At 39.3% G+C, this 22,533-nt stretch overlaps 1 protein-coding gene and 1 long non-coding RNA gene across 2 annotated transcripts in view; both read left to right on the forward strand.

Moving 5' to 3' along the window:
* LOC307016869 overlaps positions 1-22,533 on the forward strand; it is a 305,672-nt gene that overhangs the window by 69,381 nt on the left and 213,758 nt on the right. The gene's annotated exons all lie outside the window — the stretch shown is intronic.
* On the forward strand, positions 33-21,909 carry ddx51 (DEAD (Asp-Glu-Ala-Asp) box polypeptide 51). The gene is made up of 16 exons (XM_079646206.1): positions 33-289; positions 1,083-1,423; positions 2,392-2,573; positions 3,200-3,350; positions 5,520-5,665; positions 6,150-6,221; positions 6,295-6,401; positions 10,338-10,446; positions 10,567-10,712; positions 12,275-12,467; positions 13,671-13,786; positions 13,875-13,991; positions 19,717-19,818; positions 19,953-20,016; positions 20,550-20,684; positions 21,767-21,909. Exons 1-16 carry the CDS (start codon positions 267-269, stop codon positions 21,782-21,784), a joined length of 2,022 nt encoding a protein of 673 aa, XP_079502332.1. The 5' UTR covers positions 33-266; the 3' UTR covers positions 21,785-21,909.

Below are 22,533 nucleotides of genomic sequence, written 5' to 3' on the forward strand. Positions count from 1 at the left end.
TAGCGCCCAACTAGTGACGCACAAAATAGCCGCTGCTTGAGTGTCGTCATCAAACTGCGTTTTGTACTGTAAGTGTGGAAAACACATGAGAATTTTGTGGGTTTTTCTAGTTCATTTGAAGTTGAGCGTTTATAGTCATTTAAATAATCGGAGTTCTTAACGAATCTAGACATGGTTAATTGATATTCAGCGAAAACCATTTTCAAACTCGAGATAGCTGAAAAGAACACACAAACTGTCCTGGAGTGATTTACCTTTCTGAGGGAATGTCTCTGTTTGTTGTAAACAGGTAGGCTCATGTTATCTACTAGCTTTCATTTTTGGTATTTGTTTGTTTTGTCACATAAATACATGACTTTGGAGTTATATGGTTGTATCTTGCTTTTTAAAGCTTTTAAGATAATAAGTATATGATTTTCACATCACGGTCATAAGAAGAATAAGTTATATTTCATTTTTATTCTTACTATTTTAAGTTGTATTCTTACTGTATATACTTTCCGCTCTTGTAAATGTTATTTGCATCTTATTCTATCCTTTAAACAACTCGTGTAATGCTTAACACTGCTGCTTGAACACAATAATTCCCCTATTTGGACTTTAAGTATATATCTATCTATCATCTATCTATTTAAAAATGAGCACTTTGTCTGCCAGTTATGTTGTGTTTAATCTTATGACATATTTTTATTGATCTAAATGTGTTCCGCCTATCATGGCTTTTGGTCTTTATAGGGAAGAAACATTCCTGTTTTTCTATTTGTTAAAACCCCTTTTCTCCAGTGGTCAAAACATGTTGACCTTTCTAATGATTAAGTCTCCCCGTTGTTTCTTGATTTTATATTTAAATGACTGGATTGTTTTCCTTTTTTATCCTAAGATAAAAGATAACTTTCAACTTAAATGGCATTTATATTAATGTAATTCCATAATGTAAAAGAGAAAAGGGCGAATACCCAATAAATGTAGGATGATATATTTTTAAGGCTACAAGCTGCTCAATTGACCAAAAGTGTATGTGCTGTGCTTTTGCTGAAGAAGTGGGAAGAATAATGAGTAACACCTGTCATGTGTCCTCACAGGTATCTTGGAGAGGAGGTAAATGGGAGCATCTCGAAGGAGTCTCGCTCTCAGGCGTTACTGGCTAAGCTGCAACAGAAGGCCAAAGAGAAGCAGAGACAGAGTTTGACGGAAGAAACACAAAAGTCACCTAAAGAACGGACGCAAAAGAATGTCAAAAAGAAAAGAAAAGCTGACAAGGACAGCAGTCAGGAGCCTGAACACAACAAGAAACGGAAATCTGAAGCAGCAGCTGTTATTGTCTCAGAGAAGGATAACCACGACGAGCCGGTCGAGGAGGAGAAGAAGAAGAAGCAGACAAGTGCAAATGAGAAGAAGAAGAAGAAGAAGAAGGATCAGTCAGGTATGTGCTTGTTGTTGTATTTATTTACACGATAACACCAAATTGGGCAATACATTGATGTTGTGAGATGATGCCTCTTATTGAGGCCTAACAATACATTGATGTTGTGAGATGATGCCTCTTATTGAGGCCTAACAATACATTGGTATGAACAATATTGTCAGATTCAGCTTAGTTGTTAGCAAACACAAGTAAGTGAATAGACTTACAGTAGAGCTCAGAATTGTTGGTTATACTGTCCCTATGTCTGGTGAAATGTATTGATTATAAATAGTTATGAATGAACAAAAAGACAGTGAAGTGTTACAATATACTGCTGAACAAGGCTCATGTGAGACCTCTCCTAATTTTGTCAGCGCTTCATACCAATTTCATTTGAAAAGGGTGTAAAATGTTATAAAAATATTTACCTGAGATTTTTAAATCCTTCAAATATTGCTATTGGTCTAACAAAATCCACTTTGGATACCTCACTTTGTATCTCCAGACAGTCACTGTGCAGGTTAAGAGCTAAAAGTCTTTGCTGATTTGGGTTTTTTCCTCCACTCATTGTAGCAATTTGACATTCACGGCAGTGGTTTATTGATCTGTAAAGTGCATATGTACACAAAGAGAATATGGCTCATACGGTTTAAATGAAGTATGTATTGAAGGTTATAAGAATAATCCCTTTTCCTGAGTATATCTTGTAAATAAAAACGTAAATCTGATAAACGTTCATTTCGTAAACTGTAAGAATGTGAAGCCTGTTAAATAAAGGAGCAGATGAGATATGGGACTTGGATCTTGTTGCAATCCTTGGAAAAGTAGTTGGAAAAAGTACTGCCCACATACTGTGTTACAATATGAGAGGTATGGATGAATTAGACTATAATAAAGAGTAAGAAGAAGACAGTTCTTACTCACTGTCCTTATTATACCAGTTGGTCTATTCATTTGATATGACTTGTTTTGTCTCTGGATTTTAGGCATTTCAGTGAAAAGTCTTCCTGACACTCCTGTGACTGGAAAAGCAGGACTGGAGGAAACAGGAGAAAGAGAAGAGAAAACGGAGACAGAAAACATAGCACCAGAACAAACCGCGGAAAAGACTCCTGCTCCAACCGGGTTCACGGTCCTGGGAGGATTTGACAACAAACCTGTCCAAAAGGTACACACACGTGTTTCTAATGCTATTAGATTCAAAGATTCAATATGCACAGTAGCTACAGTGTAGATATGGCAATGATGATCTTAAGTCCCAAGCTCCTCCAACAATGCAACATCAATATATATGAAACACGTTTAAAAAATGTAAGAAGAAACTGAGTTGAATCAAATATAGCAGATTATGTTGTGAGAACAATGTGCAAGTAATGCAGATGAAGTTAACTTTATACATGTCAGAAAAATAAATAAATACAACAAGCTAAATAATGCAGAGAATGTTGTAAGTGACCAAGTAAATGCAGGAGTCTATATCACACATGTTCATAGAATTAGATAGACGAGAACAGAATGTAACATTAAATATTGTACAGTGAAGTCAAATGAAATACTGTTTATTGTAGTGATAAATATTAAGATAAATTAAGTGTGTGTGCGTGTGTGTGTGTGTGTGTGTGTGTGTGTGTGTGTGTGTGTGTGTGTGTGTGTGTGTGTGTGTGTGTGTGTGTGTGTGTGTGTGTGTGTGTGTGTGTGTGTGTGTGTGTGTGTGTGTGTGTGTGTGTGTGTGTGTGTGTGTGTGTGTGTGTGTGTGTGTGTGTGTGTGTGTGTGTGTGTGTGTGTGTGTGTCAGGTGCACAGAGTGCTCCCTCAGTGGCTGGCTCAGCCGGATGTGATTCACAGAGACATTAAAGGACACCTGGTGAACATCTCCGAGATCCAAGGACTCTCCGCTCTGCTCGTGAAGAAACTTCAGAATAATGGAATCCAGAACTTTTTCCCAGGTAATCACACACGCTGGTTTCAGCAGCGGGTTTCAAGTGCTCGTTAAAAGGCTTGTAACAAATATAACAAATACAAATAAATTCACATTAGCGTAAATACACTGACAGAGTGTAAACACCTGAGAAATAACAGAATGATGATGTCACAGTCAGAGGTGGTAGAACTAGTCAGATCTTGTACTTGAGTAAAAGTAGAAGTACCATAGAGTAGGAATACTCTGTTACAAGTAAAAGTCCTGCAATTAAAATGTTTCTCGAGTAAAAGTACCAAAGTATTAGCATCCAAATATACTCAAAGTACCAAAAGTAAGAGTAGTCATTGTGCAGATTGGTGCATTTCAGAATCATATAGTGAAGGAAATAATGGTTTGATCCCTTGCCGATTTTGTAAGTTTACACACTTACAAATAAATGAACAGTCCATAATTGTAATGGTAGGTTTATTTGACTAATGAGAGACAGAATATCAAAAATAATATCCAGAAATTGACCTTTTATAAAAGATAACAATGTATTTTAATTTAACTGTGGGAAATAAGTATTTGATCCCCTTGCAACAAACAAGGATTCTGGCTCCCACAGACTGGTTACATAAGTCCTCTTCCTTTAAAAAAGTACTCCTAATATCAACTAGTTACCTGTATAAAAGACACCTGTCCAAAGAAACAGAATCCAACCTCTCCACCATGGGCAAGACTAAACAGCTGTCTAAGGACCTCAGGGACAAGACTGTAGACCTCCACAAGGCTGGGATTAGCTACAAGACCACCGGAAAGAAGCTTGGTGAGGAAGAGACAACTGTTGGTGCCATTATTCAGAAGAATAATGTGTGTGTTTTCTAAAATGGAAGTTTCACAAAATGAGCATCAGTCGCCCTCGATCTGGGGCTCCACACAAAATCTGGCCCGTGGGGTATTGATGATCAGGAGAAAGGAGAGGGATCAGCCCTGAGCTACACAGGAGGAACTTGTTAATGATCTCAAGGCAGCTGGGAGCGCAGTCACCAAGAAAACTATTGGGAACACACTACACCATAATGGATCAAATCCTGCAGCGCCTGAAGGCACCCCCCCCCCTGCTCAAGAAGAACATGAAAGGCCCTTCTGAAGTTTGACAATGAACATCTGAAGGATTCAGAGAAGGCTTGGGAGAAGATGACGTGGTCAGATGAGACCAACATCGAGATCTTTGGCATCAACTCAACACGCCATGTTTGGAGGAAGAGATGATGCTGACTATAACCCCAGAACACCATCCCCACCGTCAGGCATGGAGGTGGAAACATTATGCTTTGGGGGTGTTTCTCTGCTAAGGGGACAGGACCACTTCCCTGCATAGAGGACAGGGTGGAAGGGGCCATGTACTTTAACATCTTGTCCGATAGCCTCCTTCCCTCAGCCAGGACACTGAAAATGGATCATGGGTGGGTCTTCCAGCAGGACAATGACCCTGAACCTACGGCCAAGGCAACACAGGAGTGGCTCAAGAAGAAGCACATTCAGGTGATGGAGGGGCCTAGCCAGTCTCCGGACCTTTATCCCATAGAAAATCTGTGGAGGGAGCTGAAGCTTCCAGAGACCAAGCATCAGCCTCAAAACCTGAAGGGTTTGGAGAGGATCTTCAGAGAGGAGTGGACCAACATCCTTCCTGAGATGTGCACAGACCTGGAGACCAACTACAAGAAGCATCTGACCTCTGTGTGTCCAACAAGGGTTTCTCCACCAAGTACTAACACATGCAAGGGGTCAAATACTTATTTCCCTCAGTTAAATGCAAACCAATTGTTATCTTTTATATAATGTCAATTTCTGGATTTATTTTTTGATATTCTTACTCTCACTGTTCAAATAAACCTAAAATTACAATGATAGACTGTTCATTTCTTTGTAAGTGGGCAAACTTACAACATCTGCAAGGGATCAAATACTTATTTCCTCCACTGTATATATTATTTAAAAAGCTAAAAATCTGCATTAGTAGTTATCAAAGCTGGTAAAGGTGCAGCTAGTTTGAATGGCTTTGTACACTGCAGGGTAGCTTGTGAATTTACTCCTGGTGCAACTAAAGTCTTAGTGTTGATTATATTGGAATTACTCAAGTAAAGTACAATATCTCAAAATTGTACTTAAGTACAGTAAATTAACTGATTCATTCCACCTCTGGTCACAGTGCAGGCAGAGGTGATCCCGGCCCTCCTGGAGAGCGCTCAGCAGGGGCTTCTGATTGGACGAGGGGGCTACAAGCCCAGAGACATCTGTGTGTCTGCCCCTACAGGCAGCGGCAAGACGCTGGCGTTCGTCATACCTGTCATCCAGGTGAGCTTCTGACACTCATACAATATAACCACTACTCTGTGTGGCCTCCATATGAAGTAGATTTGGTTTGCAGAAAAACGACAAGGGATCCATTATGACACACATTCTAAAACAACACAGACCACAGGCAAATCTCAATGTCCAAATATTTCCACACTGGTTGCCCAAAAAATATCTTTAAAAAAAGTTATTTTATAGATAGTTAGGTACTTTATTGATCCTACATCGGGAAATGATTCTATTACAGCAGCAGTGTGTTAAGGCAATAAAATATTTAAAAGGTGGAATAAAGAACAAACATAATGAAAACAAAACAATAAACAGCAAATATAAACATATCAAGTGGAGGAGACACACAATATCAAATATTCCGGATGAATTAGGATGTTCTTTAGAAGATACTGCAGCAACAGAAATAAAGACATATACTGCAGGAGCAGAAACACATATAGGAGAGTATATAAACGAATGATGTGTTCCTTAGGTTCTGATGGAGCGGGTGGTGTGTGAAGTCCGTGCTCTGGCCGTGTTGCCGACCAAAGAGCTCGCCCAGCAGGTCAGAACCTTTCAAAATAAAAGCATGACAGTATCCAGTGATGTCTCAAGTTGACTAATGTTCTGCTGTCCAGGTGTGCAAAGTGTTTGCGTCGTACGCTGAGGGGACCTCTCTGAAGGTGGTGATGCTGGCCGGACAGAAGTCCTTCGCTGCAGAGCAGAGCTACCTGTCGGATCTCAGGTGAGAACAGCGGCATTAGAACAGGCTGCACCACTACTCTGGGATTTTGTGAAAACAGAACATTTATGAATTTATTCTGGATAACGGTAAAAGCACTGAATTCCCATTGCTTGGATAATCATGAATAACCATATACAGTATGAGTGACTTAAAAAAGCTGTATAGCTGTTTAAAAAAGTACAGGAATTTATTTTACTTTTTTTTTGTATTTAACCAGATAAAAAGCATTGAGATAAAATCTCATTTACAATGCTAACCTGGCCAAGAAGGCAGCAACGTTATACATTCTTACACATAACACAGACATATAAAATACAGAGAACACAACTAAGTAAACAAAAGAAGAAAAGCAGTCTCTACATTGTGCACATTAGGACAGTAAGAAAGGTACACTACTTATTTCTGCAAGAGCAGCTGGTGGTAAGGACTTCAGACAACTTCAATTTAAAACATGCTATAGGGACAAGTGCCCTCAGTTTGAGGCTTGATTGAAGGTCATTCCAAGACCAAGGACCATAATAAAAAAGATTCCTTTTTCCAGCCTCAGTCCGCACAGCAGGAATCTGGAACCATATCCAGGCACTGGATTTGAGGTTGTAAGAGTCACAAACTGGATCAAATCTGGCACAAATATACAGTGGAAGGTTACCTAAAATGGCCTTGTACATTAATAAAAACCAATGCTGCATCCTACGCATACTAAGTGAGGACCATCCAGTTATATACAGTGTGCAATGATGAGTCCTATAGGGTGCATTTGATATATAACGCAGTGCAGCATGGTAGAGTGGGTCAAGTTTGGCCAAAACAGTGGGACAGGCAAATCTATAAATGGTATCACCGTAGTCCAGCTGGGACAGGAATAAGCCAGGGACCAACCTTTTACAGGATGAAGTTGAAAAACAACATTTAAGTCTGAAAAGGAAGCCAAGAGTGAATTTCAATTTCTTTGTTAGAACTTCAATATGGTGTTTGAAGTTCAGATTTCTGTCCAACCAAAAGCCAAGATATTTGTATGTATCGACAAACTCAACAGAGACGCCATCAAGGGTGTCAATGGAGAGGCAAGAGGACGCTGACTTGGGAGCAAAAAGCATTGCTTTGGTTTTCTTACCGTTCAATAGCAGTTTGGAATCAAGAAGTGCATGCTGCAGCGTGATGAAATCAGATTTTAAATTGGAAACGGCCTTATCCAGAGAAGGAGCACATGAATATACAATAGTGTCATCAGCATACATATGATAGGTAGAAAATTGCATCCGATTCCAATTTTTTTTACATATAATAAAAAGAGCAAGGGCCCCAAAATAGAGCCCTGTGGAACTCAGATTCAGATTCAACTTTATTGTCATTACATAGTACATGTACTAGTGACGAAATGTAAGTTTAGGCATCTGTCCAGAAGTGCAAAATAGCAGTGCAGGAGTCTACATAATGATAATAATTATACATGGAACTTTTATAAATAGAATAATTATAAATATTCTATAAACAGATGAATATATAAAGTGTAAACGGCATTGACAATAAAATATATAAACAGGTGGATGGTGGGTATGGGCATGAGTTTATCAGCGGGCAGAGTTCAGTAGGGTAACAGCCCTGGGGAAGAAGCTGACCCTGAACCTGCTGGTCTTGGACCGGAGGCTCCTGAGGCGCCTCCCAGAGGGTAGAAGGACAAACAGATAGTTTGCAGGGTGAGAGGTGTCTTTGAAGATGTTGTGCACCCTCTGCAAACACCGTATCCCCTGGATGTCCTCGATGGCAGGGAGTGGGACACCGATTATGCGTTGGGCGATTTTCGTCACCCTCTGCAATGCCTTCCTATTCAGCATTGTGCAGTTCCCATACCAGGCTGTGATACAGCTTGTCAGGATACTCTCAATGGTGCAGCGATAAAAGTTCACCAGAATCTGAGGAGAGAGGTGGTCTTTCTTTAGTCTCCTCAGGAAGAAGAGACGCTGGTGAGCCTTCTTTACTATGCTGGTGGTATTGTTGGACCATGAGAGGTCATCTGATATGTGGACCCCCAGGAACTTGAAGCTAGACACACGCTCCACCGCCGTTCCATTTATGTGGATGGGAGTGTGTGTGTTGCCTTTCGATCTCCTGGGGGGTATACTACGAAGCAGGATTTTCGCTTAGCCAGCTAACTTCAGGGAAAACTCGGGGTTTCCGGTCCTATGAAGCTGGTTCTCTTTTTAGCGGGCTAGATCTCCATGGTAACTTATGCTGTGCGGCTAACCTGCCCCGGAACAGGTTAGGTTGCAGGCTAAGAGCTCAACTCAGTGAAAGCACAGGCCTGCTGACCAATCAGAGCTCAGTGTGCGGAGTTTAAAGCGATCAAGTCATATTACAGGAGAAAGGAAATACAGAAAAGCTGCCGTTGCAGGAAAGACGGCCAGCAAAAATCACCGACTGTGTGAACGTGAACATTAATAGAATATCACCTCCCATCTTCAGAGCAATCTGACTATTATAACATTAGCGTTAAGAAAGCTTACTTAAATATCTGCCACAACATAAGTAACCGGATCAGAGTAACATTAAGTACAGTCCGCGGCATATCACATCATAATGTATCATATATTTCCTTATCTGAGTCGGCTGAGCCGTATCTGGCCGTGCAACACTTACAGTGTCACATACTGTATGCAGGAGTATTATTTTAAGCAACACATTAAATTGACGAAACACTTGAGTCAAATGTAATTAAAGTCAGATCCACTCGTGTCTTAGACGGGGCAGTGATATCATAAACCTGTTAATGTACACATTCAAACACTTTTTCTTTTACCAGCTGTATTCACCTTGCAGGTGCAGCTATGTGGCTTTTATCCTGGATACAGTGTTTAAGTCATGGATGTTTAAAGTTTAACTTCTTCATATTTGTCTAATATTATAGTAGACTTTTCATTCAGGAAGTATGACGCTGCGCTGTCAGTACGCTTCTTCATGTTTGTGATTGGTCGAATGCTCCAAACACCACCCCTTTCATGTGAACGCGCACCTAACTAGATAGGGCACGGCTGGCTTGAGCGATCCACTTGATCACCCGCGTCGTAGTACCGTTTAGCGAGAGCGCGTATGTTTTAGATTAGGCCAACCGGCTAACTCAAACATATCAAGGTTAGGTTGAACCAGCTTCGTAGTACAGGCCTCTGAAGTCCACAATGAGTTATTTTGTTTTTGTTGTGTTAAGGGCCAGGTTATTGTCAGCACACCACTCAGTCAGATGCTGAACGTCCTCCCTGTAGGCCGTCTCATGGTTGTTGTGGATGAGGCCGATCACCGTTGTCATCTGCATACTTGATGATGGTGTTTGAACCATGTACAGGGGTACAGTCGTGGGTGAAGATGGAGTAGAGGATGGGGCTCAGCATGCAGCGTGCAACTCCCTTCTACGTACATATTATTACATAAGAAAAATAGCTACATATCTTTTTTTGAATGCCTTATGAATTATGACAATTATTTTATTAAATGTTTGAATTGTTTGTTTTTCACTAAAGAGGATGTTTACTATTGTTGTGAATCGCAATTAAGATAATGTAAAACCGTGACCGTTCTAACATGTGTTGTTAAAATGTAACTAAGTACTTTCGGTTGCTGACTTGTATGAGCATTTTACATGGCTTTTGTTTTGCTTTGCTTTGAATTATTTAGTTAGATACTTGATGAGAGAAATGAGAGAAAGAGTTCTAAATGTCTCACTTCCATGTGCTGATCTTGGTTGAGAGTTTCAGACTCTCATGGCAGATAGTGCCTTTTTCACTAGAACAAAATAAAAAGATATCCATATATATGCTTTACATTTGCAGCTGCATAAGGAGAACAGTAAAATAAATAATAATAGATAAATATCAGTTGAGTTTGTGGTATTTGTACAATACTCAGTGAAACATCTATGTACCTAGACTTTTTTTTTTCTTCCAGGGGGGGCATGAGACGCAGTTTAGCGGACATTGTTGTGGCCACTCCAGGTCGGCTGGTCGATCACATCAACAAGAATTCAGGCTTCAGTCTGGAACACCTCAGGTTTCTAGTAAGTTCTTACAACATGTAAAACATACAGTATATATAAAATATCATAAAGCACAGCAAATATGACGGTGCACAATCATCTGTTTTAAAGTGGAGGCTCTCACCCTCTCATCCATCCCAGATTATAGACGAGGCCGACAGGATGATTGACAGCATGCACCAGTCGTGGCTCAGCCAGGTGGTGAAGGCGGTATACAGACCAGGAAGTGGACAGGAAGCCATGTCCATCCTCAGGAGGGCGGAGCCAGCACATGTGACAGCAGCCAGGTGAGTCTGAAGAGGCTCTTTGTGTAGGGTAGACATGAAGGAAGGTGTCTTTATTCATATAAGCAGAGTTTTATTTAACAGAAGGCTATTAAAAAAAAAAAAAAAAAAACTCAATCTTAAACAATATTTGCTTTGATAACATTATTTTGTTTTTTTTGTTTTTTTAATACATTTAATATCATCAAAATGAGATAAGATGATAATTTTGTTAGTATCCTTGTCTGCTTTCAGTCAGTGCGATTAGGAGGTTCTTGTGAATCTTATGTTGGTGTTTGTGTACAGCTCTACAGTTAGGCTCTAGTTAGCCTAGCTTAGCATTAAGACTATCCTGGCCATCCTAGCTTTATCCAAAGATCAAACATAGTTGAAACAAAAATAATATTTTCTACAAAGGAGATACATAAAGAGTTAATTATTTAGCAGTTTTAGGTGTTGAAAGGTGTTGTTTTTAACTTTGGACAGTTTCGGGCAAGCTGTTTGTCTCTGCTTCAATGTTGTATACTAAGCTAAGCTAACTACATACTGACTCCACCGCTGTACTGAGTTTTTTTCAAAACAAAGTTACATTTACATTCAGTGCTTCTCAATTTTTTTTATTTGTATGTAGAGTAAAGGTCTAACGTGTCAAATGTAATCTTATTTGTTTGAATATTTGCAATTTTAAATCCTGTATTGTTTACATCTAGATTTACTACTGTCTTATTATTCCATGTCTTTGGCCAGGGTTGGAAGGGTTACTTTAAACATTTTATCTGTTACAATTACTAGTTACCTGTCAAAAAAATGTAATCAGAAACCTTATCTGAGTATCATAATATAACAGTAAAGTAACCTGATTACTTTCCGTTACTTTTGATTTACCTAGAATATCATATGCAATGCAAATAAGCACAAAATAATAGAAATATCAATAAGTAGTTTTTGTGTGTAGCGACAAAACTCCCATTGAACAGTCACTAGAGGTTAACGTAGGCTCATCCCTTTGACACGTTGATCATTAAATACAAATGTGTGCAATTTAAATTAACAACAATAATGGAAATAATGAACTCGGGTTAAATGAGCATTTTGGCTCCTACAATGTGTATGTAACAATGTGAACTTAGAAAATAAACCAATATATTATCAGAAATGTGTCCCCTTATAGGATAAGTACACTTAAGAAATGCTGATTCATTTGAATACTTTGATTAAACACAGTGTTATTGTGTAATAAATCAGGTGTTCACTAACTGCATATGAAAAAATATATTTCAAATAAAGAAGAATAAAAGCAGCCTTAAATGAAAACCAAAAGGTCTACCTGTTATATAGACATTTTAATTTTAAAATGTCTTGGAACGATATAATCCTGCTTGTAATCCCCTTTTTTCTTTTTTTTATGTAACAGTAATCTGATTTCTTCTTTTTTTGTATGTAACTGTAGGAATACAGCTACTTTTTTGTGTGTCCTGATTATGTAATCCATTAGTCCCCAAGCCTGTCTTTGGTTGGTGCATCGTTGCGTTTCATGAATACTGATCAGTGGAATAATGTCCCCCCCCCCCCCCCCCCCTTCTCAGTCTGTCCCCCCCCCAGATGCCGCTGCAAAAGCTGCTGTTCTCTGCCACGCTCACACAGAACCCAGAGAAGCTGCAGCAGCTGGGCCTCCACCAGCCCCGACTTTTCAGCTCCATCCACAGCCAGTCCAGCACCATCAGCACGGCAGACCCCCCCCACACACAGGGCTGCTTCAACTTCCCCCAAGGTCTCACGGTAAGATGCTCACCCCTGACTTTCAGGAGGCATACATGCAGTGCTGGAATGTAACTAAGTACATTTATTCAAGAACTTACTCGATTATATTTATCGTACAGCTTTAGTTTCTTAAAACAAATGAAGTGTTTGCTCACAAAGCATATGAAAAGTTTATAAAATATGAAATGTTATACATTAAACTACAATGTACAGTAAAGGCCTATATGTACAGCTGAAATCAAAACAATAGGTGATGATTCAATAGACTAATTGAAAGATTGTCATTTTTCATTAAAAAAATTCAGCTTAGTTTTTTTCTGCATCGAATAAATGGTAAATGGACTGTACTTATATAGCGCTTTATACAGTCTTTAAGACCCCTCAAAGCGCCTTACATACTACATGTAATTCACCCATTCATACAGAGCAGTGTACCTTACTCTAGGAACTAACATTCACACACATTCACACACCGTTGGCCATGCCATCGGGAGCAACTCAGGGTTAAGTATCTTGCCCAAGGATACAACGACATGTTGACTGCATGGGCTGGGATAGAACCCACAACCTTCTGGTTGAAAGACGATCGCACTCCCTCGCAGCCACAGTCGCCCTATAAGTACTTTTCATTAGAATAATTTTAGTCCATAAAATACAACAATATACTTTGATTGAAGTAGCATTTATATGCAGGACTTTTGCTTGTAAAAATGTATTAACATTGTGGTTTTAGTACTGGTGCTTAAATGGATTGCATTTATATACCACTTTTCCGGTCTTTGCAACCACTGAAACAACTTTTTTACAAGTCAGCAATCATCCATTCGAACAGAATGCCGATAAGAATAAGAATCAGAATCAGTTTTATTGCCAGGTAGGTTTACACATACGAGGAGTTTGCCTTGGTGTACATGGTGCATACATAAACACAGTCAAAGAAGATAAAAAGTAAGAAAACAGCCCAAAAATGTAATCAATTATAAAAACTAAAAACAACGATTATAACACTAACATAAAAAATGAGATAAATACAATGTAATGCGTACAGTCTATAAAGCAGCTGAAGGCAAACTGTGAGTGGGGGTCCCGGGACTTGTTAATGAAAACGTATTCCAGTCCTGCACACATGTGAAGCTGGGTCCTGTGGAGTGAGACAGGGATGTAAAGATTCTGTCAAAGACACGGCTCACTTTTTGAATGACTGCGCGTTTGTGTTTTCAGGAGTATTACGTTCCCTGTACGTTAAGCAAGAAGCCTCTTCTCATCCTCCACTTCATCCTGCGCATGAAGCTCAGCCCCATCCTCTGCTTCACCAACTCCAGGGAGGCAGCACACAGGTGGGAGAGAGCCCCGCCGCATAAACACATCACACCCTTCTTACAAAGTGCTGCAGACCCTATCAGCTGACTGTTTGCTCCTCTCCAGGCTGTTTCTGCTGGTGCAGCTCTTTGGTGGCGTTCAGGCAGCCGAATTCTCCTCCAGACTGTCTCCTGCTGAGAGGAAGAAGACGCTGAAGGAGTTTGAACAAGGAAAGATCCAACTGTGAGTGTGCTTTGTATAAACATATTTGTGTCGGAGAATATGTGACGACTCAGACACACCGTAATTATTTATTGACAAGTTATAACACACATAAATACAAAGAAACTTAAAAGAAGAAAAGACAAAACAGGAGACCACACTACTCATTGAAAGTCTTTCTTTTTCGTTGTACACTGTCCATTTTTCCCAGCGTTGTTCAGATATCTCTGCTTTAGTCCTTAGACAGTAGGTCAGTTTTTCCATAGTAAATATTTATTCTACAATGTCCAGCCACTGACCCGGTCCATGAGGGTCACTTTTTAACCAGTTCCTTTGAATGGCCTTTTTTACCCGCAATTATCAGGACTTTTAAAAACATAGTCAGGTCTTCCTTTCTAATTATAATCTGGAATTAAGCCCAGGTACATAACCCTTGGGTCACAGGGAGTCTTATAAGTTAACATTTCTTCCAGAATCGGAATAGCCCTGGTCCAAAATGCCTGACCAGAAGATATGCGAGTGATATTCAACTGTCCACATTGTCTCCAACAGCACTGCTTTCTTCCCAAATGTTTATTTTTAATGTTTGGTGTCATTCATTTTTTCTTCATCGATTTTCCTTCCAACTTTTGGAGCTAGTTGAAGTCAAATAGATTGTCAGCATATAATGCCAATCCCTCTCAGCAGGATGGACATTTTAAATATCTCTCTCCTGTACATCTGTCTAAAGGCAGAGAAGGGAAGTAGTGGAGTACAAATACTTTGTTACTGTACTTAAGTACATGTTTCTGGTATCAGTACTTTACTCCACTACTTATTTTTCTGACGATTTTTTACTTTGACTTCTTACATGTTGAACACAAATACCTGTACTTTTTACTTCTTACATTTTGAACACAAGTACCTGTACTTTCTACTTCTTACATTTTGAACACAAATACCTGTACTTTCTACTTCTTACATTTTAAACACAAATACCTGTACTTTCTACTTCTTACATGTTGAACACAAATACCTGTACTTTCTACTTCTTACATTTTCTAAACAGGCTGGTTCCTTTAGTTTGAATGTGTGTTTGGTGGCCTGATCATTATTATTTAAAGCAGGGGTTCCCAAACTTTTTCAGCATGAGACTCAAAACAGAAATGTTGTGGTCCTAAGGGACCCAAGCTCAAAGAATGTCATGATTTTCCATAATATCTACAGTTATAAACAAAGAATGCAACACACCATGAATTTAAAATGTAAATGAAAATATTTATTTAATTATAAAAGTGCATCGCAGCAATTAGGTTTCTCACCATAACAACCTTCCCTTTGAGCTTGCCCAGAAAAAATAAGGATCAAAGCAGAAAGACGAAACATGGGACGTGCAGTCAAGTATATACAGTACAAATCAAATTTTAATTATAAAATTATCAAAAGTGCAATATTAAGTTTGTCGCTAGCTCAAAAACTATGTCCACACGATTTAAAACTATTTTAAATGAACAAAGAACAAACACGTTGTAAACAGAAAGGGACAAAACACTAACTGAAGTGCAGTCAAGTGTATTCAGTTAATCACAGGTGAAACCACATTTAAATTCTCAGAAGTGCAACATTAAGTTTGTCACTAGATCAAAAACTATGTACACACATTTTTTAAACACTTTTAAATGAACAGAGCTATTGTAAAACACTCTGAGAGAGACAAAGAAACTCCAACACTTGGCAACTGATTCACTTTTTTTTTGTGGAGGCTGACTTGCCCTCTGTTTCCTTTTGAATGCCTGAAAATAACAGAGAAGATATTATCATTAACAATGCTGGGTTATTGGGTGATTTTTAACAGCAGCCGGCGTACGAATGTGGACCTGGCAACCGCATTTATAGCGCATTACATTACATGTTACTTGTTAGACGCTTTTATCCAAAGCGACATACATACTCAATACTGTGGGGAATCCCCACAGAGGGACTTTGACAGGGTTGTTGCACAAAAGACCCAAGCGCGCACAGAAGAAATCTGAAAGCAGACATTTCACGAGCGCACAGAAACAGCCTGAGTGCAAGGAGAAGGTTTTAAGCTGGAACACACGAAACCTGTAAGCAGAAATATATCTGAGTGCAAGCGTACAGTTTGAGCAGAAGCAGAGCAAATCTAAGCGCAAGCAGGCACTATTTGAGTGTGAGGACAGGGTTTGAGGGAAATAAATACCTATTATGAACGTGAAATCAATAAAGTATGCTCTCAAATTTAAAGACCACGCTCTTGAATAAAGATAGGGAATAACCCCCATATGTATTCCTATGTGCATCACACTGCAGCAGTCACGTCCGTGCGGCTGCTTTCCTTCTCATACTGCCTTTCACTTTCCCTCTAATCTTCCTGTGGTTATTAAAAAACGTTTTAAAAACATTTCAGGCTGGTGAAAGTTGAAACACCGCTCTATGCCGCTGCAGAATTTAGTGGACTCGCGGGAGCGAGTAGAGGACGCGCGAGAGCACGAAGCTGGCGGTCCGCTCCGAGGCTCAGCCTGCATTTCACCCAACTTTGCATTAACGAAACAATTTCACAACAGACCCTGACAAACTCACAAAAACACAAACCAAATGATTCAAATGAGTGACTTACTTTTCCGCCATCAAAACACTGCTTCTTGAAAGACTCTTCTTTGCAGATGAAAAAATCCTTCGATTTGTCCCGATGCAGAGGATGTTTTGTTTGGAGATGCCGGTCCAATTTATTCATTTTCAAGCTTTCGTTACTGAGCACCTCTCCACATAAAACACACTGAGGCCGCTCCTCTCCATTTCTAACAGCTTTTGTGAAGCCAACGTTTAAAAACTCCTCTTTGTATAATCTTTTTGCCATCATGTACGATCGGGATTAATCAACAGACAATAAACAGACAGCGCGAAAACTTTCGCGGGGGATGCGTCAGAGCTGATACAAATACTATCTTTTATTTTTAGTTTATTTGTATTTAGAAAATTAAATCATTCAATATACAATGCTATATTGCATAATTTCATTTTCAAAATAAAAAATAAAATAAATTTTTTTTATTTGCAACGCAGCCATCAGCTCTGACGTTATGTGTGTGTAGCAATGCATTTAACTGCGACCCAATCAAAACGGGTCCGCGACGACCCTGAGTTTGGGAAAGGCTGATTTAAAGTCATTGCGTGCCTATTGATTTGAACACGATCCGTGTATCCATCATTTGCTGGTCTTCCCTAAAGAAGAGGGACCAATGAAAACGTTGTCATGTTGCCGTTGTTCAGCATGGAAACATTCATTAGCTAACAATGACATTATTGTTCTATTAATATAAAGGGAGGTCAGGTACTCTTTAAAACAGCTGCTAGTTATGGGTACTTTTTACTGAAGTACATTTCAAAGCCCATACTTCTTTACTTTTACTTGAGTAAAGAAGTTTAGTCAGTACTCATAGGCGGCAAATAACTTTGTTTACCTGACGCTACCCGCCTCCGGCTTCTATAGAAAAGAGATCAACAACTCAGTGAAAGCACTGCCTGCTGACCAATCAGAGCTCAGTGTGCGGAGTTTAAATCTATCAAGTCATATTACAGGATAAAGGAAATACAGTTTAAACTGCCGTATGCACTTATCATTCATATCACGTCATCAATCAGATCATCGATCATATAATATCATAATATATCATATTTCCTTATCTGAGTCAGCTTCTCGAGCCGTATCAGGCCGTGCAGCACTTACAGTGTCACATACTGTATGCAGAAGTATTATTTTAAGCAACACATTAGGTTGACAAAACACTCAACTCAAATGTAATTAAAGTCAGATCCACTCGTGTCTTAGATGGGGCAGTGATATCATAAAACTGTTGTACGCTTTCAAACACTCGGTAGTTTATTTATTTTTTAACCAGTTCTATATTCTCCTTCTAGGTGCAACTATGTGCCTTGTATCCTGGATTATATGTTTAAATCATGGATGTTTAAAGTTCATATTTGTCTAATATTAGTTTACTTTTCATTAATGAAGTATGATGCTGCGCTGTCAGTACACTTGTCCCTGTTTGTGATTGGTCAAATGTAGCTAACCCCGCCCCTTTCACGTGAACGCGCTCTCAGCTGGAGAGAGAAAACCAGGCTGCATTCGAATAGTCCAAAAATCAGCTCCTAAATTCTATCTCCTATTCCTTGACCTCTGAGTGAAACGTCACAGGGTTAAGGGATAGTTGATAGGAGAATTCAAAAGGATTTAGGAGAAGAGACTGCGGTACTTTAGAGAATCCGAATGCACTTTCACTATCCAACGTGTTTATGATGCGCCAGCGGACGTCATAAATGTGCGTCTACTGCTGTGGTGAAACTATGGAAACTACAGTTTTCTATACAGCGGACTACAACATGGATGTATAATAAGAACGAGGGACTCATCTAGAGACTCCACCGTGCTCTGATGCTGTTGCTTTATGCTTTATGAACGTGGACAACAGAGAAACATATTCTTCATGACCAAAGTTGGAATTGAAATAAAAAAGGAAAGTGAAACTTATGCTCGTCACCCTCTCCCTCCGGTCCACATTAATACAAATGATCCCAATACGTATGATTGTATGAACTATGAAAAGATCTTAAAATAAATACAAATGTATTTATTATTTATAGTAAATACATTTGTATTTTTTTTAAGATCTAACGTTTATAAACGTTGGTCCTTAACATATATCACTGTGTATATCACCATTCAAACATCTTTTAAAAGTTGAACAAACCCCACACAGCTCAGTGAAGACTGTGAAATTTTGACTTTATTTTATCATTTCAGTAAAACTAACGTTCATATTTCTCTTTTTGATTATAATACTGATGAACGTTCAAAACAAAGCACTTTGGCAACTTACCACATACACACAGCTTAATAAGCACCGTAACTTTCATGATTTCATGTCTCGGTCATAATCGGTTGTTTCCGTGAACGGCCGACTGTTGTGTGACGGCAAATGCTGCGGCTGCAAGGCATTGTGGGGCAGCATTTTCTCCTCTCATTTCGGTGAGGGAGGTCCAGTGGTTCCTAATCTAAAGGAGGTTATAAAGGAAGTTTGAAACCTCCTTTCCTATCATCTAGAGAATTTGAACGGCACTTATCATGGCTGCCACTGAGGGACTTCCGGGTCATTTCACTCCGTTAGGAAGGTTCCTAAGCTAAATGGACTATTGGACTGCAGCCCCTGGCTTGATTTACCGAGTTGATAACCAGCGTTGTAGGACCGCATAGCGAGATCTCGTTTGTTAGTTTGTTGTTGTTAGTTTGTTTGTTACTCAAACATATCCAGGGTATGTTGAACTGGCTTCGTAGTACAGGGCACAGGTGGCTGCATAGCAGCATTAATTTAAAGACAAAAACATTATATTTTTATTTTACCAGGATGCAGTGACAAAAATATTTGGGAAGGCTTAGCCTTCCCTAGCCTACAGTACCCACCGCCCCTGTCAGTACTTCTACTTTCACCAGAGTATTTTTAAACACGAGTATCTGTACTTCTACTTGAGTAAAGGACGTGTGTACTTTTGCCATCTCTGTCTAAAGGAGACTAAAGAGTATCAATAAATACTAAGGGGAACAAGTTACAAAAACAAAGGTGTGACAGCATAATAACTATATTTTTTGTATTTGTATTTTTAACTTGGCCTGGCCACTGCATGAATTCGTGCAGTGTAAGCTTGAATGATTCAAGGAGCAATAATGAAGCTAACATGCGTCCTGCAGGATGATCAGCACAGACGCAGCCGCCAGAGGCATCGACATCAACGGGGTCAAATGTGTGGTGAACTATGACGCACCGCAGTACATCCGGACATACATCCACAGGTGAACTGTCCATCAAACTGACCTGTGTGTGTATAACCGCAGGTACTATAAGGAGTACAAAGGATGTTTAGTGAAGAATATCCTCCAGATGTGGCTTATTCTCTCTGTGACTTGGCTTCTTTGTTTCTGTTCAGGATTGGAAGGACAGCCAGAGCAGGGAAAACGGGCCTGGCCTTCACCTTCCTGCTGGGAGTACAGGTACTCTTTAAACACACACGGCATCTATTGCATGTCTGTCTGTCGTGGGAGAGGGATCCCTCCTCTGTTGCTCTCCCTGAGGTTTCTCCCATTTTTCCCTTTAAACTGTGGGTTTTCTCTGGAAGTTTTTCCTTGTACGATGTGAGGGTCTAAGGACAGAGGGTGTCGTATTGTCATACTGATATTCTGTACAAACTGTGAAGTCCACTGAGACAAATGTAACATTCGTGATATTGGGCTATATAAATAAACATTGATTGATTGATTGATCATATGTTGTATGTGACCATCTAGTTGTCTTTACCTTCCCTATTATCACTATATCCCAAACATTTTAAGAAAACATGATTCAATATAGATAAGTGAGGCAAAAATATACTACATACGTATACTTCTTACTGTGTCTTTGAATGCATCATTCATACCAAAGCAAATTTCTCGTATGTGTAAACCTACTTACACTAAATGAAAGGTATTCTGATTGTGAAGAGCATAAACGGGATATGAGACAGAGTGCTGTGTTTTCCCCTCAGGAGAAGAACTTCCTGCAGATGGTGGTGGAGGCAGGAACGCCCGGGATTCAGAAGCAGATCGTCAAACCAGAGAGCCTGAAGGGGATGGAGGCGCGCTACGAACAGACGCTGCAGGAGCTGGCCAACGTCATCAAGGTACACTTTCACCTCTGTTTAAGGGGGTCCTGGGCATATCTGGATTATTTTCTCAAAATAATAATCAAATTAAGCTAACTCTACTTAAATGAACTCAATTGGTGGCTATGAACTAGTTAATTTAAATAGCCCAAACGTAGTATATAGTCTACTTGCCAGCACTGTGAACCTGTAAATGGTACCCCCGTAGAAATATATAGTAGGGGTCCCCGGCACATAGAAACTTCTGGATGCTAACCAGGTTGGGTTTTCGGGGTTCGTAAGGATGCTGAGTCCAATTCTGACATTTTCAGGATCAAAAATTGCAGTTTATACCAGAAAGAGGCAGAATGTTTATACTCCGGTTGGGCTGATTTTTATGAAAAAATGTGTTGTCCATTGTAAGTGTCCTGAAAATGGCAGAAATGTATTAAGCATCCTCAATAATCCCCCAAACCACTCAAAAAATTTCAAAATCGGCCAAGCCGTTTTTAGCTATTGTCTACATATGCCAATTAATGCTAATTAAGCAAATGTACCAACATATGCAAGTTAGCACCCAGCAGTTTCTATGTGCAAGGGACCCGTACTACACATTTATAACATAACACTTTGGGGTCCTCAACATTTCCAGGTTCACAATAGGACCCTATGAGCTGGCAAACAAACCGCCTTTGTTGGAGTTGTGGAGTTACATTATCTCAAATGTTTCATAACATTTTCAAACCAATAGAAATGTTGAATTGTAGTCCGGGTAAAGGTGGGATTCCTCTGCCTTACTGTGATGGAGTTTGTCCCCTTTGACATGGGAACTTATCTGCCAGAAGCTGAGACATAATGAGTTTATTTATGCAGTTGGAAGCCACATTTTGACCTCACCCTGATGAAGGATTTTAGTCATCGTTGCTGGATCTCAAGTTATCAGAGGCACAAGCTGAGTTAGCAATAGTTACCATGTTCCACTTCAGGAAAATTAAATGCAGTTTAGTTATTGTCATACACTGACTTACATGCACAAAAACCAAAGCATCGTTTACATTAAGTTTTGCTATGAAAGGCTACTTGAATGACTTTTTGCCAACAAATACACCTTGTCTCTGCAGGATGAGAAAACCAGATAATGGAGCAGCGCTGACGTTCTCCTCTGAGCTCACATCTGTGCCTCAGCAGAACACGTTGCATTTTCAGCTGTACTGGGAATATTTATGTTGTTTAATAAAACATCAAATACATAAACATACCATAACTTTGTGTTGAATCTGGTGATTTCAGCTCTACAGTGCAAACTCCGATGTGAATAACAACCAACACATGTAAAGTAGCTTAGGTCTGTAAAAAGGGTTTCATTGCGTGGTCATTGATTCAGGTGGATAATTGCAGAATTTTAAAAATCTTTATATTTGCTATCCTTCACATCAGTCAAAAATATGCATTGTATGTAACTAAGACTTTCAACAAATGAACCTCCTTTGGACTTCCAGTTGGACATAGATGTATATATTTATCATGCTCATACTTATTCATATCGTTCTCTGTCAACAGTTTTACATAATCGTACTCTTGTCATTTTAAATGATACTTTTATTCTGTGGATATTTCACATTATCCTTGTGTGTTCCTACTTTCCCTTTCTTTTGTCTCTCATTTCTGTTGATGATCCGACACCTGATCATATCTTCCTGATCTAATCCTATTTTATAAGCAGAGTACTATAATGTCACTCATACATAGTGTGTTGGGGCCAACACTATACACTTCAAAGAATAATAATAGGCTATTTTAATCTTTGCTTTTTACCATAAACAAAACTCAAAATTATATGAGGTGGTTTTTTTAGTTTGATTGCAATTTTTCATATAGCAATATTTTT

The sequence above is a fragment of the Notothenia rossii genome, assembly GCF_949606895.1.
Source record: "Notothenia rossii genome assembly, chromosome: 8".
In the NCBI taxonomy this organism is placed as follows: Eukaryota; Metazoa; Chordata; class Actinopteri; order Perciformes; family Nototheniidae; genus Notothenia; species Notothenia rossii.

What these genes read in the sequence shown, in the direction of transcription:
- ddx51 (XM_079646206.1), top strand. Translation starts at nt 267, where the DNA reads ATGTCTCTGTTTGTTGTAAACAG. An exon ending in AGCTACCTGTCGGATCTCAG is followed by an intron (nt 6,402 to 10,337) that starts GTGAGAACAGCG and finishes TTTTTCTTCCAG; the next exon opens with GGGGGGCATGAGACGCAGTT. An exon ending in CCTTCCTGCTGGGAGTACAG is followed by an intron (nt 20,017 to 20,549) that starts GTACTCTTTAAA and finishes TTTTCCCCTCAG; the next exon opens with GAGAAGAACTTCCTGCAGAT.